The 16693-nt window shown below is 40.8% G+C and overlaps 1 protein-coding gene across 5 annotated transcripts in view; it reads right to left on the bottom strand.

Annotated features, from left to right (window-relative positions):
• Kcnma1 (potassium calcium-activated channel subfamily M alpha 1) overlaps nt 1-16693 on the bottom strand; it is a 699649-nt gene that overhangs the window by 341473 nt on the left and 341483 nt on the right. For all 5 annotated transcript variants that reach the window (XM_042690241.1, XM_042690238.1, XM_042690240.1 and 2 more), the window contains exon 3: nt 4581-4642. In XM_042690241.1, the coding sequence (XP_042546175.1) occupies nt 4581-4642 (62 nt within the window). The remainder of the gene's footprint in view (nt 1-4580; nt 4643-16693) is intronic.

Genomic DNA, 16693 nt, shown 5'->3' with positions numbered 1-16693 from the left:
AAATGGATAGATAGACAGATAAAATGGTGAAGTAACTACTTGGTCCCATTAAAGTTCTGGGCATTCTCATTACAACAATGGTGTCAGTGTTATTGTAGAAACTAAAATCAATCTGGACAACTTGTATTGCAACCTTAGCATTTTCCTTAACCTTACTTAGCCATAAGAAATTTTAGTTATTAGAAAGTACCCAACATTATCACACTCAAGATGTCTTGAATGAACAAATAAAGTGAATGAATTTGTATGAATGAATGAGTGAATGAATACAAAAGCAAAAGCCTAAAAGACTGAGGAGACAAAATTTCCATTCATAATACCACTGTTACCCGGGCAATGGAACGCTTGGATTCGATGCTCTACAAAATTTGCGCTGGGAGCTCCTCTTCCTTTCTAAAGTCCATATTCTCCAAACAGCAGTGCAGAAATCAGAAGTCAAGAGCAGAGGCTGGCAAGACCAGCCGGCGCCCTTACTGTGTACCAACCATTTTGGAGCAGATAAAGTCATTAAGGGAAATTTTAACAATGCATAACCTTTCAGCTTTCCTTTGCTAACAGCAGGTAGCATGCCTCTGAGAGACAAGAACCTGCTTTGAAGTCACCAATGAGCAGGACTTGACCTTCGCTTGTCATGTATGCAGCATTAAATATTCATAATCCACGTAAGGGCAGTCTAAGAAAGAGCAGCATTTAAACATGAATCAAATGAATAAATATCTTCACAGATATGAGTCATCCTTTCCCAGAATGCCCCTGGAAAAAAATGCAAATATGCCGAGCTCCAGCCACTGCCTGTTCCAACTTTCACTTAAATTCCAAAAAAAAAAAAAAAAGGAACTGCCGCATTACACAACCCGTGAATCCTGCCCTCATCCTGATATCCTCAGATCTTTTCCTTTCCTTTTTCTAACCATAGCTATTAGGTAAGAATTATTGTTCTTATGTCCCGGGGAACCAGTGTCAGTAACACTGGCACTCACTTGCATTGCAGGGCACTTTTGATGGGGTCATACAGAGGTTTTTGTTGCTGTTGTTGTTGTTTTATTTTAAATCTTTGCTTCGCAGGCACCAGCCAGAGTGTGTGGGAGAAAAGGTGCCTGTGGAGGCATCAGAAAAATGACAGAATTAGAGGCTGCAGTGATGTGTGACAGAATTTGGGCAGGAGGGCCTTTTGAAGAGAATGGAAACGAAAATTCCTTTGGACGGTATGTGCATTGAGTGGCTAAGTGGAGGACATACTGGACGGCTCCCTGTGAGGGCTCATGGGTGATGTGTCTCCACATTGGTGGAGGCACTGATACTTATGTCTACCCAAAGCCTTTCTAGAATATCTCCCCTTGTCTGGGTCTTTGCAGACATCATCCACTGGGGTGATGAAGCATCGTTTCAGCACACTTGAATGTAATTCTCTTTGTCTCTCAACTCCAGGAACTCTCAGGGCCATCTGCCTTAGCTAGAGAGTAATCACTTGAGGCTTCACAAATGGTTCTTTTGTAGTCATCTCTAGAGGAAAATTAAGACTCAAAGGAGGACTTCCCAGATCCTTCAGTGAGGAAGACCCACTCCGGGTTCTATCTGTCTCATTCTAAGAGCTCAAAAGAAAAGACACACAAAAGAAGACAGCTTTGGAAAGGACTTATCCTCCATCCTATGCCTTGATAGTGAACTGAGTTCTCAATGGCAAAAAGATCATCAAGGATCAATTATTTAGCTAATTAATTATCTGCCACATAGCTAAATGTCCTTCCCCATCTGACAAACAGAAGTGGGATCTGAGTCTTCTGTCTACGTGTGCAGCCTACCGGGGCTGCCCTGAGCTAAGCTGGGCTGGCAGGACTGGCCATTACAGCCTGCTTTACACACGTTTCAATGAGCAGGGTGCAGAACGCCTCCAATCTTGAGCTTGTACATACAACTACAAAATGCCTATGATTTTAGTGAGGCCAGCTCTGTTTAAATCACAGAGATAAGCCCTTTCTTCAATATCATCAATCTAATCAGGTTTATTTCTGGTTTATCTATTTGGATGGAGGGAATATTAATTGAAATTCATCTCAAGACTGTGAGCTCCTTTTCTCCAGATGGATGATTTGGTAGAGTTCCTGGGAGTCAGAACTATTTTCCAAGATGCCCCAATGGCCAGCCAACTTGTCTGTTAAACTGGTAAGAGTTGTAAATCTTAAAAGAAATGAATTTTAAGAATTTATATCCTACTTTCTTATCTTCTATCTGCATTGCCATGTGGATAAAATTTCATTGTATCTTGCTTACTAAGCTTGATTATGACCTATTCAATAGGCTTCATGTGGTTTTAGACACGGAAACCCATAGGCTACCAATAATGGTGGCTTAACAGAGTCTACCTTAATTCTCCCACTTAAACAGAGTATGCTTGCTAGCCTTCTTCAGGAAGATGGAAGATTTGTTCGATATGACTGTTGGTTGAGCTCTCGTGGATCAGAACCCTGAAAGACAATCTGGGGACCAAATGACGTAGTACAAGTGATGAGCAGACAGAGCTATATAAATACCAAGACTTCTTATAGTCACAGTCTTGCTACTGTAAACCACACAGTTCCATGACTCAGAAGAAAGACTGAAGTTAAGACAAGCCACTGTGGACATTAGGGAGAATGAGGATTGTCTCAGTTTTATGATCACTTTTTTGGCATGGTAAAGGGAGCCTAAAAAGAGGATTAAAAGCCAGCCTTCCTATAGCCTCCTTGCAAGTCCATTAAAAAAAATAAAAACAGAATTGGAGAGCAAATGTCAGCTTCTGTAGGCTTCTCGGGACCAGAATTAAATCCACAGGACATGGGGGTAAGCAAGGTGTGGAGCAGTGTGTCTACCGTGGGGATTTCATGCTTTCCCACCCTCTCCCCTGGAGACAGGAATGCCGGAATGCACACAGCCGAAGATCACCTGCTAGTAGACAGCACTTCTCTTCTTTTTAAAAATAAGGACACCATGCCAACCCATCTAGCAGAATTTTATTTCAAAAAAAAATTAATACAAACAGTTGAAAAGGGAGGAAGGTGAGGCCGGGGCATCTGTCCTTTCAAAGGGCCAGCACGCTCACCTCCACATGGGGTGCACTTTCTCTAGGGTATACAGAGTGAATGTCCAATCCTCTTTCCTGAGCCCCCAGCCTGAGCGTCGACAGCATATGCGCCCCAGCATACGTTGAGAACACCCCTAGAGAGAGATTGAAGAAATGAGACCAGAGTCTTCAGAAGATCTTTAGTTCAATTCTGATACAGTCCAGAAAAAAATGTCAAAAACAGAGCTTACCTTCACTGACACATCAATTGAGATCTCCCAAGCTTAGAAGCGCTCTTCTCCTTCTTGGTTAGGAATTTCTGATGGAGGAAGCACGTGAAATTTCATGCCCTGGGAGTGTTTAAAGGACTCTCCATATGAGCTGGGTGACAGTCCCATGTGTGGAGGGGGCCACAGGAATTCCAACAGCCTCAGTTTTAGATGACTCTCAGAGAAAGGCGATTGGAGTTGATGATGTTTTCTTTATTTCCCTGACCCGACGTTTTTGAATCTGCTCTCAATTGCATACAATTCTCAGAGGACTTTGAGAAATTCGGTGTTTAGGGATGCGTGAAATGACCACCATTCTGAGCCACAGGGAAAGAACACTAAACCCGACACTCAGAAACCCCACAGTCTCAAGCCAACAGGGACACCAGGCTGGTTTCTTAGGATCAAAGATCTAGTAATGTGTACCAGGGATAAAGTTAAAGGAGTTAAAAAAACACACACACAGGATAAGTGCAGCAAGTTCAAAACCACTGTCCTTGGCCTGGGTTGTCAACTTTATATCAGAACAGAAAAGCAAGTCAAATTTCCCAGGAGAGTTGAAGCTAATGATGCACACAGGGGAGCAGTTGCAGGAGCCAAGGCAGACAGTACCAACTAGCAGCCCTAGTGGGCACTCTCTTCAGCCTCTGGCAAAGTCTTCCCCTCTGTGTCCTAGGCTCACCCTGGAGCACCATTTCCTCAACTACACCTAGGGGTGTACCCTAGTTTCCATTCTAGGAGGCCTCTCATGGCCCATGGGAGAATTCACCCCACCTTTGAGAGTCGTCATGAACTCCTTGTCCTATCTCCTTAGTTTCACAAGTCAAGAAGTTTCAGTGAGTGATGCTTTGGTTGACTATTCAGGTGGCAAGTGATATACTGGCACCATGCTTTCTAAGTTATCCTCCAATAAGATCAAAACACAGGAAAGCCCAAGGAGAAAGGGATCCTACAAACACAACCAGAATAGCTCAGACTCTCATCTATTGCCCTCCCAGAGGTTTAAATTTCCTCTTAGCTTCATGACATCTTCAGCATAAATGCTTCCTCTGGAAAGAGCTATTTAAAAATAAATAATACCCAGCAATAGCCTTCCCTTGGAGCATTTCCATTCTTTCCCACTCTGAAAATGGGCACGGATCAGACCTGCCTTCCTTGCAATGATGCCCTTCGGCTCTCGGGTTGGTATTCAGGTAAATAAATTCACCAATGTGAAAGGTCGCAATTGTTTCAGGAAAAAAAAGAGCAAGACAGCCCATTTGAATACTTACTTTGATGAATCTATGAAGTATATTACAAGTGCACCAATGCTGAGAGCAAAGACTAAGACAACCTGCAAAAGAAGAGAGAATGCCATCACTTAAGAGGTGAGCAGCAGATGTTTGTATTTTTTGATATATAGCAGCAGTTCTGAAGGTTGAATTTTGCTTTGAACTTTGTATGAACTTTGCCTCGCTTGAAATGTTGTGCCATTACTGCCTCACTGAGAACCTTGAAGCGGACTCCTTTACCTGGCAATGGGCAGCAACCTCTTTCTTTGCCAATAGGGGTCAGGAAAGACTTTTACATCTTATGGCACTGGGTTTTTGTCTGGCCCTGTTCTATCAAGGTCTAGAATCTTTGTAGGTGACATCAGTAAATTTCATGGGGAGAAAGACCAGGTGAAAATCCAAGGTGATATAATTCCTCATATTACATATAACTTAGCACCTAAAGGGACTAAAGTACAAGAATATTAATTCTTAATAGCTTTCTTGAGTGATAATTACTATACTATAAAAATCACTCATTTTAAGCATATATTTCTTCAATGACTTTTAGCAAATTTACCAAATTGTGTGACCATAATAATAATCATTTCAGATCATTTTTATCATCCCACTAATACCCCTCGTGTCGTTAAATTAGACCTGTCCATCTCCCAACAATCACTAATCTACTTTCTGTCTCAATACAGGAAATATCCATTTGAAAATTACATATTTGCTTGTACAAACAAATATGTATAAATGTCCAATAGATAATTATAGATGACAAATGATAGATTTAGATTGATATGTAAGATACAGATACATTCATTGCATATGTACTACATATTAAAAATCATATATTGAGTCATAATAGTTCTTAATTGTTTAGTAAAAGCAACTTAGGTGCCAAATTAGACAACATTCAGCCAGTTATACGGCAACCCATCTACTACTTTACACTCCCCATTCAAAGCGAATCACCTTTGACATGAATGACAATTTGAGCATCACCTTCAACGGATACCTGTCACTCCAAAGTCCATCTAATGAATATGTAGTGGATTAGCCTGATAACTGACACTTCTCTTCCCATTCAAGGTACTAATGTGTTTATTTAATGCTTTCACAGAGGAGACTATGAATGCAAATAAAGGACAGTCCAGAATAAAAACAAGGTTCCAGTCAATAATGGGAGTTGGAAACAGAAAATAAACAGCACCAGAGCTTACAATGCCTGCCTACCAGTCAACAAATACCCTTTAGATAGGTTAATATCCGAGAGAGGCTGCAGGTGGAAAGCCTCAGAAGCTTCAGTCTCTGGGATAGCCACACACTGACATCCTGCTGACATTGGTAACGGTTAGAGGTGAATCTCAACTTATGTAAAGACTAGGCATGTCAATCTGGGTGTGCATGTCTCTTTTGTCTCTGCTCTCTCTCTTTCTCTCTCTTTCTTTCTCTCACTCTCTCATTCTCTCCTCTCCTCTTTCTCTCTGTATGTCTGAATATGTGTGCAACACAGAAGGAAGTCACACATCTATCTTTCACATGTGTATGCCAAAGTGGCTGATGGACAACGAAATCAAGTCAGCTTGGGACATTCATTTAGCACATGGCAGGATTACTAGACAGGGATGGCAAGTCGCACAGTACAGACAATAATGGTCTAACAACTGTACAATGTAAGGAATGTGCAGCTACACAGCAACTGCTAAAATCTCCTTTGAAAAAACAGTATTATAACAATGCACCACTGGGGTTTCTTTTATCCTTCCATTTTGCATTATAATCCAAAACATGATCCAATTGAATCCAAGGCAACTCATGTATTCTGTCAGCCATTACCAGCTAGCTATCCAGTAGAATCCCTCTTGACTGGCTCATTCTCCATTTCTCTCCTCACCCATATTCATTCATATGTTTCTTGCAAAGATACACACACACACACACACACACACACACACACACACAATCAGGCTTTTGCTTTTTCCTCTGTTAACTGAAGAAGACAGCAAAACAAATCGCTTTAGATTAATTTGGAACTGTGCTGCTATTTCTGAGACATAAGCAGTTGGATCCTGGCCCTGACCTCATTCTCAAAAAGCTGCAAAGGGAAGGGGTGTGACCAGAAAAGAGGGGAGGGATCTCTTCATTCATAAACAGCAGGATTAATCCAGTTCATTTTGGCCCTGTATATCTGTGAATGCTGAGCCTCTATCAGAGCTGGCTAGAGAGCTCTAAGTCACTAAAAGCCATCATGGCAGGAAGGGAAAACCAAAGTCCTTTCAGGTAGCATCTACACACCATTCACAAGGAATTAAAAATCTCGGCATTACTGCGAAGGCAAAGGTTTCCCAGCATTAGGATGTCCTAAGTAACTGTCACTAATTTGTCCCAGCTGCCTCCCACTTGGCATCTGTGATGGGGAATAATGTGTCACTTATTTAAGCAAATCAGCCAGTGGCTAGAAGAGGGAAGAGAACCTGCTGGCCTCTTACGATGCAACCTCAAATACCAGCATCTCCCAGGCAGGCTGAGAGCACCAGGAAATGACCCTCCCTGCTGCTCTCTCTAGTGTCCTTATGCCGGAGTCCACAACATCTACAAGGTGCTTTTTTTCCTGAGAGTTATAGGGACTCCAGACTGTCCTTTTCACCTCTCACCATCGCCAGCTGACTCTGGGTACAAAGGGAGCAAGGGTTTACCAGTATGGAGGGGAATACCTGTACCCTTTACGCTTGCTAGATTGCTTTTTATCACATCAGCCTTGATTACAATTGTTAACCTGGATCCAAGTGCCAAGAGACACATCAAGTTGGCCCTGAAAATGTCAGTCCAACAAACACTCCTTCCACATGGCCCTAGTAAAGTTACCCAGAAGAACTGGTCTATTCTTACTCGTTCTCTAACTCTCTAACAAATCCCCATCATATGAGAACCTTACATATAAAAAATATTATCTAAGGACACAAAATGATTAGGTTTTAGTCTACATGGTAATGGTTATGTTATAGAATTACTAGGCAGTAATACTTCATCTAAGTATTTGTTTAACATACACTGCATAAGGCCTAAGAGAAACAAGAGATGGAAGTTTCCTTTGGAGTATTGAAATACACTGTCAATTGAGAGATTATATATATATATGTGGAGTGTATGTATGTAGATTTAATCTTTTTAAGCAAATCAGCCTGTGACAAGATAAAAGAAGATCCTGCTAGCCTCTTCAGATGCAAACTCAAATATCAGTATCTCCCAGATAGGTTGAGCAGAAGGAAGACTTACAGAGATTAATCCTATGGTGTTGTGCAATTTGTGAGCAAATTATACTGTGTAAGTATAACTAATGCATAACAAGCTTTTGAACAAGTGGGTTCTGAGTAAGTAGAGGGTGGAGACTACAGGATCCATTCATTCTCAAATTGTCCCTTTCTTCATACAAGTTACAGCTATTCTAATGTCCTTTCAATAAGGGGTAGGGCCACTGTAGATCCTTCTGTATGCCTACCTCTACAATGCCAGAGATAAAAGAGGACCAAAACCAAATGGAGATGGTGAGATGAGGTCAAGCAAAAGCATAATATCCCAGTCAGCAAAACACACTTGCCTTCCTGCAAACCGAGTCACAGAATGACCCTTACAATGACCAAGTTTCTTACCATGTGGACCTTTCAGTTCCCTTTTATCCCTACCTACTTAACTGGGGTCAGATACCTGTCCCTCAAAGACCTTTACCAAGCCCATCCCACACAGGAGTCTGGGGACCTAAGCTATCATTTGCTCATCATCACTCTGCCAACTTTCACCAGCATCTGTCCAGCTTGTCTTGCTTCTCATAGAATAGACTCACCTCATCACCTTGGCTATCTTGGATGGTACTCACTACCATGTTCTGAGATTTACTGAAAACACCCATATGCTGCGTGATGATATTGGAACACGGAGTGATATTTCCAGAGTGCCAGAAATCTTAAAAAACAAAAGCAATTTGATAAATGTCATTGGAACAATAGTGCTTGTGACTCACCTATTTTTATAACTCAAGATGACACATGACAAGTGTTTGCCCAGAAGAATGCCAAGGAACACACACAGTGTGTTAAAAACAAAACCAAACAAAAGTTTGTCCACCTTCTCCAGTGGGCTCTGGTGATAAGCAAAAATAAAAGGAGTTTTATAGCTCTCTTCCTAGGTGGAAATCACAACAAGCCAGATTTTTGAAATGCCAGAGAAATGTTATAAAGAAGGAAACGAGTATGACCAAGCTGATCCCTTAGTTACCAGAGCTTACAGGAAAGCGTGTGCAGACAGATGACCTATTCTGGAAAGAAGCATCTTCAGAACCTCTTCTAGACCCCTGACTCCAACTGAGGCCCAAGCACTTTTCAATCGGCAATGGAAATCTAATGATTCTCAGAAATGGAGTTGGAGCTGAGGGTCCAAAGGTGGCAAGCCTAAAGTGTTATGCTAGAGGACTTTAAAAAACAAAGGTTCCCACTGGGCACCAGTTATTCACATCTGTAACACTAGCAACTCAGAGTAGCTAGGATCCAAATTGAGATCGGAGGATCATAATTCAAAGTCAACTAGAGCATTAAGTCCATGAGACTCTTATCTCCGATTAACAAGCAAAAAGCTGGAAGTGAGTCAAGTGGTAGAGCACCAGCCTTGAACAAATGCCTAGTTCAAGCTCCATACCTACAGCAAACAAAACTTAACATCCAGAAGTTCCCTTATCCCACCTTGGCACCAGAGCCTTGTAGAGTGGGGCAAGGGAAGCCTGGCATCTCTGTTTTTAACAGACTCTTCCAGGGATCTGACTTGTTGCCAAGTGTGGGAGTTGCTGAATTAAAGCCATTAGGGGAAACCACTTAGCTCAAGTCAGAGATTAATTTACAAATGTCGCCTCAACAATTAGCCCATTAGAACATATGTATAAGGCCTGCAGGCTTGGAGAATCTGCAAAGAGTATTCAAGAAAGTATAGAGAGAAGGATGAATTAATTCTCTCTTGAGCAGGTCTTTCACATTCTCCTTAGCTCACAGCAGACAAATGACCCTAATTAATGAGTGCCCATGTCTAATGTAGCATCAGCTGCGGGCAGCATAGACTTTTTTAGAAAATGGACAGTTTTCTCTATATGACTCTATAGGCAATGAAGGTTTTTTTGTTTAGTTTATATACAATAAAATTGACAATACACAGAGAAAAAATAGACAAGATAAATCCCAAGGCGAAACTATCTGGGGACATTTTGTTTCTTAGAGATAATATTATTCCAACATCTAAATTATAATGTTTGGTCTAGTGAATTTAACAACTCCAACAAACATTTATTTGAACAAAGATGTCCAAGGCCCAGAGCAAGAGACAGAGAGAGATACAAAAGCCAAAATAGAAATGTCAGGCCTGACCTTTGCCTTCCCCCAGCAAAGAATGCAGAAGTTGAAATTACTCAGGAGTCCTTTGTGGATTTAAGAAATGTGACACACAGACAAATGCTTCCAGGATGTCAAAGGAAGGCTCAGATACAGAGGTGACATCCTTGTCACCACAAACTCCCAGCATGGAAGGAGAGAGAATGGAGGAGGATGAAAAATCCAGAGAAAGAAAAGAAGAATTCCTGACACCCTACATCCTCTCCAGTTAGACCTGTGCTAGGTAGGAGAACAGAAATCAGGCACACCACAGATGTGATACGTGGAGAACACTGGACCAAATGAAGCAGTATGATGTGCAATGTGTCACTTACTCTCTCTGGGACTCAGTTTGCCAATATGTGAAATGATGGGTTGAAATGGATGACTATGAGGTGGGGACCTTAGTAGATAATGCAAATGGCAGAATTACTAAGAACTTTGAGAAGGCAGCATTGGCATACCTTTTGTACAAAATTATAATTCAGCCTGGTGATATTATGAAAATGATAAGAATACCTGGTACAAAAATCTCTGTAGACAATTTCTCTTTTGTAAAGTTCTGTGCACAAAGAGCCTGGATACAGTAAAATCATCTTCTTATGCAGTCATTAGCCCACAAAACTAATGCTAGACAAGAACAAAGGGCTATTCCTGTACTCTCTCCTGATTTGAGCTCAGCTCTATCATCACCCCAAGGATGTAAGTGAGAGTCTGTTCCTTCCCTCCTGCCTCTGGAGGTCTGTAGAAAGCTCATGTTTCTGCAGATTTTATAGCTCTGAATCTTAATGTTCTTATTGAAGAAGAAAGGGAAGAATTTTCTTTTTATAATCTAGCAAGTATTGCAGTATTAGTGAGTCCTAACAAAAGACAGCCTATTGCTACCCCAAAAGATAAGTTTGCTATCACAAATTAAAAAAATATTTAGAAAGTATGAAAAAATATTTTGATGGTATTACTTAAACATCTGAAGTCGCTTCAACTCCCTCACCTGACATCCTGGCACATAGCATTTGACTTACAGAAGTGCAGAAACCAAAATGTTGTAATTTGATTCCCTGTAAGCCAACACTCCAAACGATGATTTAAGGAGAAACATGTTCAAGGGGAAAGAAAGGAGAAAGAGCTGTTTTCAGCGGTTGGTATGTAAAATCTAAGAACTAAAACACAATGCACAGTTTCTACAGAAGAGTCCACGTGTGGTGTACTCACGTGTGAGGTTTTGGATCTGGGGATTATTGCTGTCCTCAGTGCCCAGCATGAAATCAGGGCTTTGCACATTTGCACATGCTAAGCACATAATCTCCCGCTGATGGGTACTCCCAACCCCACATTCACACATAAGAAAGCCTAGGAAAAATACCTACGGTCTAATAGGCAGTTGGATCTGGTACTTCAAAATTGCAACACTTTGATGCTATCTACAGTATAGAATGGACTGGATTTTCAGGACATGCATAAAATTAAGAAGATCCCTCCTTATATAGTTTAAGATGACTTCCATAGCTTCTGATAGGGAGAGAGCTTGAAAATTCAGTACTTTTCCTCTTCTCCAGATTGCAATTACATGGTACATTCAGTTCCCATTCACTCTGGCATACTCCCCTCCCTACCTATCAAAGGTCCTTGGCACAAGCATTTTCTTTCTCTTAGAAACCTTACTCCATCTCACAGGCTACCCATCCATCAGAAATCAGCCCTACTGCCATTTCCTGCCCATCTCATGTGAAAAGTTATCCATAAGCATAGTCTGATTTGTGTGTGTGTGTGTGTGTGTGTGTGTGTGTGTGTGTGTGTAACTACTGGGGCTTGAACTCAGGGCCTCATGCTCTTGCTCAGCTTTTATACTCATGGCTGGTACTCTACCACTTAAGCCATATCACCAGCCTAGCATTATGTTTATTAATTACCTGAGTGTTGTCTTTGAGCTTTTGTGTTCTCCCATTTGAGCCACAGCTCCAACTCTTTTTTTTTTTTTTTGGTAGACTTGCAGATAAGAATCTCACAGACTTTTCTGCATGGGCTGGCTTTGAACTGCCATCCTCAGAACACAGCCTCCTGAGTAGCAAGGATTATGAGGCATGAGCCACTGCTGCCCAGCCATAGTCTGATTTTTGTGGCAGTTAGCACATTGGTGGTTTCACTCTGATTTTTGCTATCACTTGATCAGCCATTTTCTCTACAGGACTGCAAGCTCTATGAAGGTAGATGACATGTTCATCTTTAGTCAGCACTAAACTGCAAGGTGGAAATAAGTATTTGTTAAGTAGACATATCTGGGGAGGTTTGGCAATTTAATGTAGTATAAGCAAAAGAAGGCTAGAAGGACACGGACTATCTCACTACATAAATATAGTAGTGAGATAAAGGTATCTGGATGTATGAGCAATAGCAGAACCCAGGCTAGAATGGGGATGAAGTGTATCATAGTGGACAAGGTAGAGGGTGCACTGTGCAGGAACAGGATTAATGGGAGACTCTTCCACACAGATATGGAGGTAAGGACTACAGCTGTGGTCAGGATCAAAAAGAATGGATGGTGGAAGTCAGGGAATAATGGGAAGGCCCTGGATAGAAGATGGGAGGGGGGAAGGAGAGAGGGTAGAAGGAGAAGGAAGAATGAAGGGAGGTGGCCATCTCAGTTGACAATTGCTGTGAGAGAAAAGGTTTTGAACAAGAAAGGAGGTCCCGAACTTTCTTTTACAATTTCATTGAAGAGTTGGAGGAGTATTGGTGCGAGCTCTGCTTTGAAGGCCTTGTAGAATTCTGCTGTAAAACCATCTGATCCTTGGCTTTTCTTAGATGGGAGGTCTCTTAGTGCTGTTTCTATTTCAATGCTTGATATGGGCCTGTTAAGCTGGTTTAACTCATCTTGGTTTAGTTTTGGCACGTCAATATTTGCTAGGAAGAGGTCCATTTCTGTCAAGTTCTCAAACTTATTATCATAAAGTTTTGAGAAGTATTCCCTTATAATGTTCTGAATCTTGGTTGTTTCTATGGTGGTTTCTATTCTCATCTCTGAATTTATTTATTTGGGTGTGTTCTCTTCTTGTTGTGATAAGATTTGCTAAGGGTTTGTCAATTTTGTTAATTTTTTTGAAGAACCAACTCCTTGTTTTATTGATTCTTTCTATGTTTTTTTTGGGATTCTAATTCATTTAATTATTTCTTTCTGTCTACTGGATTGGGGTTTATCTTGCTGCTCTTTTTCAAAGAGGCTCAGATGTCTCATTAAATTGTTGGTTTCAGATCTCTCCAATTTGTTGATGTAGGAACTCAGAGCTATAAACTTGCTTCTGAGTACTACCTTTGCTGTGTCCCAGAGGAGCTGGTAATTTGTGTGTTCATTTTTGTTGAATATCGTGAACATCTGAATTTCCTTTCTAATCTCTTCCATGACCCACTCGTGATTCAGCAGTGTATTGTTCAGCCTCCATGTGTTACAGGCCTTTCTTTGGTGGCTTTTGGTGTTGAGTTCTAATTTTATTCCCTTGTGGTCTAAGAGAATGCAGGGCATAACTTCAATGTTTCTGAATTAGGACAAGTTTGCTTTGTGACCTAAAATGTGGTCTATTTTGGCTACAGAGGTATCAATGTGATACCTATCAATATTCCAACCTCATTCTTCAATGAAATAGAAGAAGAAAACCCAAAATTCACATGAAACAATAAAAGACCCCAGATAGCAAAAACACTCCTTAGCAGAAAGAACAGTGCTGGAGGAATATCAACACCAAATTTCAAACTCTACTACAAAGCCGTAGTAATCAAAACAGCTTGGTACTGGCACAAGAACAGACTCAGGACCAATAGAATAGAATTGAAAATCCAGAAATGAACCTACAGACCTATAGTCATCTAATCTTTGATAAGGGAGCTAAAAAAATAGAATGGAAGAAAGACAGCCTCTTCAGTAAATGGTGCTGGCAAAATTGATTAAAAACCTGTAGAAAACTAAAGCTAGATCCTTATATATCCCTGCACCAGAATCAACTCCAAATGGATCAAAGACCTTGGAGTCAAAGCAGACACTCTGAAAACATTACAGGATGGAATAGAAGAAACCCTAGGTCTTGTTGGCACAGGCCAATATTTTCTTAATAGAGACCCAGAAACACAACAAAGCAAAGAAAGGTTGGACAAATGGGATTGCATGAAATTGCAGAGCTTCTGCATGGCAAAGGACATAGCTAGAAAGATCAATAGAAAGCCCACAGATTGGGAGAAGATCTTCACTAGCCATACAACGGACAAGGGTCTCATATCTAAAAAATACCTGGAACTCAAAAAATTAAATCCCCCAACAACACATCTTCAAAGAAACAACTGCTCAATAAATAAGTGGGCTAAAGACTTAAAGAGAAACTTCTCTGAAGAGGAAAGAAGGATGGCCAATAGACACATGAAGAAATGCTCAATTTCTCTAGCCAAAAAGAAATGCAAATCAAAACAACACTGAGATACCACCTCACCCCAGTTAGAATGGCTAGAATCAAGAACTCTAATAAGAACAGATGTTGGAGGGGATGTGGACAGAAGGGAACCTTACTGCATTGTTGGTGGGAGTATAAACTTGTTCAACCACTTTGGAAAGCAGTATAGAGGTTCCTCAAAAGACTCCACATAGAGCTCCCCTATGACCCAGCAATCCCACTTTTGAGCATTTACCCAAATGACCACAAACAAGACCACACTAAAGCTACCAGCACTACTATGTTTATTGCAGCATTATTTACCATATCTAAGATAGAGAACCAACCCGGATGCCCCTCGGTAGATAAATGGATCAAGAAAATGTGGTATATATACACAATAGAATTCTATGCCTCCATCAGAAAGAATGACATTGTCCCATTTGTTAGGAAATGGAAAGACTTGGAAAAAATTATATTAAGTGAAGTAAGCCAGGCCCAAAGAAACATAGGTCTCATGGTTTCCCTTATTTGCAATAACTAGTATATGTCTGAGTCAAGCAGAAAAGGTCAGATAAGTTGATGTTAGGGAAATGAACCCTAAGATATGTATTCAAATGTTTTTTTTTTTCTTTCATGTGATTGTTTCTAACATATTTATAAGATTATTTCTTTCTTGCTTTGTATGACCCTCCCCCACGGTATAACCCCTGCTTTCACTGTATATGATTTGGTATAATTTGTGGAGGGGAAGGGAAAAACAAATAATTAAAACAGGGACACAGGTGGACCCATTGCAACAATGAGATGTACAAGTCGTTATGTGGAAAACAAACTTTACAACTTTGGTGGGGGGGGGGCAGGGAGGATTGGGTGACGGGGGGGGGGGGGGGTGGGGATGGGAAGGGATGGGAAGGGGAAACAAAGGAGGAGATTACAATGCTTGATAAGAAATGTACTCATTATCTTGCCATGTAATTGTAACCCCTCTGTACAGTATTTTCACAATAAAAAAAAAAAAGAATGTAGGTCATTCTCACAAAGCCCAAGTTAAAGTATTTTTTAAAACAAGGATTGCAATAATTTGGGGCTTCTTAGTAGTAATGGATCTATCTCTGAAATGCCAAAATTTGATGGTGTTGCTAAGTGGAAACAGCACACTGAAAATAATTACACACACATAGCTCTCCGAAGACACCTACCACTCCAAATGCCTTCCCAGGCCCTAGTATATGTCCTCTGCATGCAGCAATTTCCAGGGCTAAGAACACAGTGTCTGCTCCTATGTTCTCATGGGCTCAGAGAGTAAGTGTTTCTCATATCGTAAATGAGTTATGCACCATGTCTTCTGTCCATGGCAACAGACAGTAGCATGACAGTGGGAAAGTCATTGGAAATAGCCATATCAGAGGCTGGAGAACTTAGCTTAGGAGAGCGGCACGTAAGCAGAGCATTCTGGTCCAGACAGCAGCAGATAGAAGTCACCAGGAGTTGTTCAGCTACCCCTTTCTTTCTCAGCAGATACACCGAAGTCGAATTGACAAATGAAAACTATATATACAAGATGTATATAGTATATTGTTTTGATATGTGGATACCTTGTGGAGCCATTACCACATTGTTAATACATCCACTATTTCATACAACTAATCTTTGTGTATATGTGATGAAAAGTGCTATCTACATTATTTTTTGTAAACTTCAAGTCCACAATAGTTTATTCACCTCAAGAATTTATTTTCTTTACAGCCTTTTAACCAAAATCCTCTTGTTCCTTCAACTCCAGGCCCTGGTAGCCACATTTCTACTCTGTGATTCTGTGAGTTTGATTTCTTAAGATTCCTTATATAAATGACTTCATATAGTAAAAAAAAAAGAAAAAAAAGAAAAGAAAAGAAAGAAAGAAAGGAAAAGAAAAAGAAAAACAAACTTTACAACTTTGGTGGCGGGGGGGGAAGAGGATTCAGTGGGGGGGGGGGGCGGGGGGAGGATGGGATGGGGAAACAAAGGAGGACGCTACAATGCTTGATAAGAAATGTACTCATTATCTTGCCCATGTAATTGTAACCCCTCTGTACAGTATTTTCACAATAAAAAAAAAAAAAAAGAATGGAGGTCCCATTAGGAGCCTATAATCCAGCTACTCAGGAGGCTGAGATCTGATGACTGCCAGCCAAGACAGATAAATTTTAGAGGTCCTTATCACCAATTAACTAGCAAGAAATCCGAAGCAGAGGTGTGGCTGAAGTGGTAAAGTGCCAAACTTGAGCAGAAAAAAACAAACAAGAACATAAGGCTCTGAGTT

Source organism: Dipodomys spectabilis, unplaced genomic scaffold (genome assembly GCF_019054845.1).
Source record: "Dipodomys spectabilis isolate Male_0828 unplaced genomic scaffold, ASM1905484v1 ptg000136l, whole genome shotgun sequence".
Taxonomy (NCBI): Eukaryota; Metazoa; Chordata; class Mammalia; order Rodentia; family Heteromyidae; genus Dipodomys; species Dipodomys spectabilis.
The sequence above is the reverse complement of the archived record's forward strand: the minus strand, read 5'-3'. Positions and strand labels throughout refer to the sequence as shown.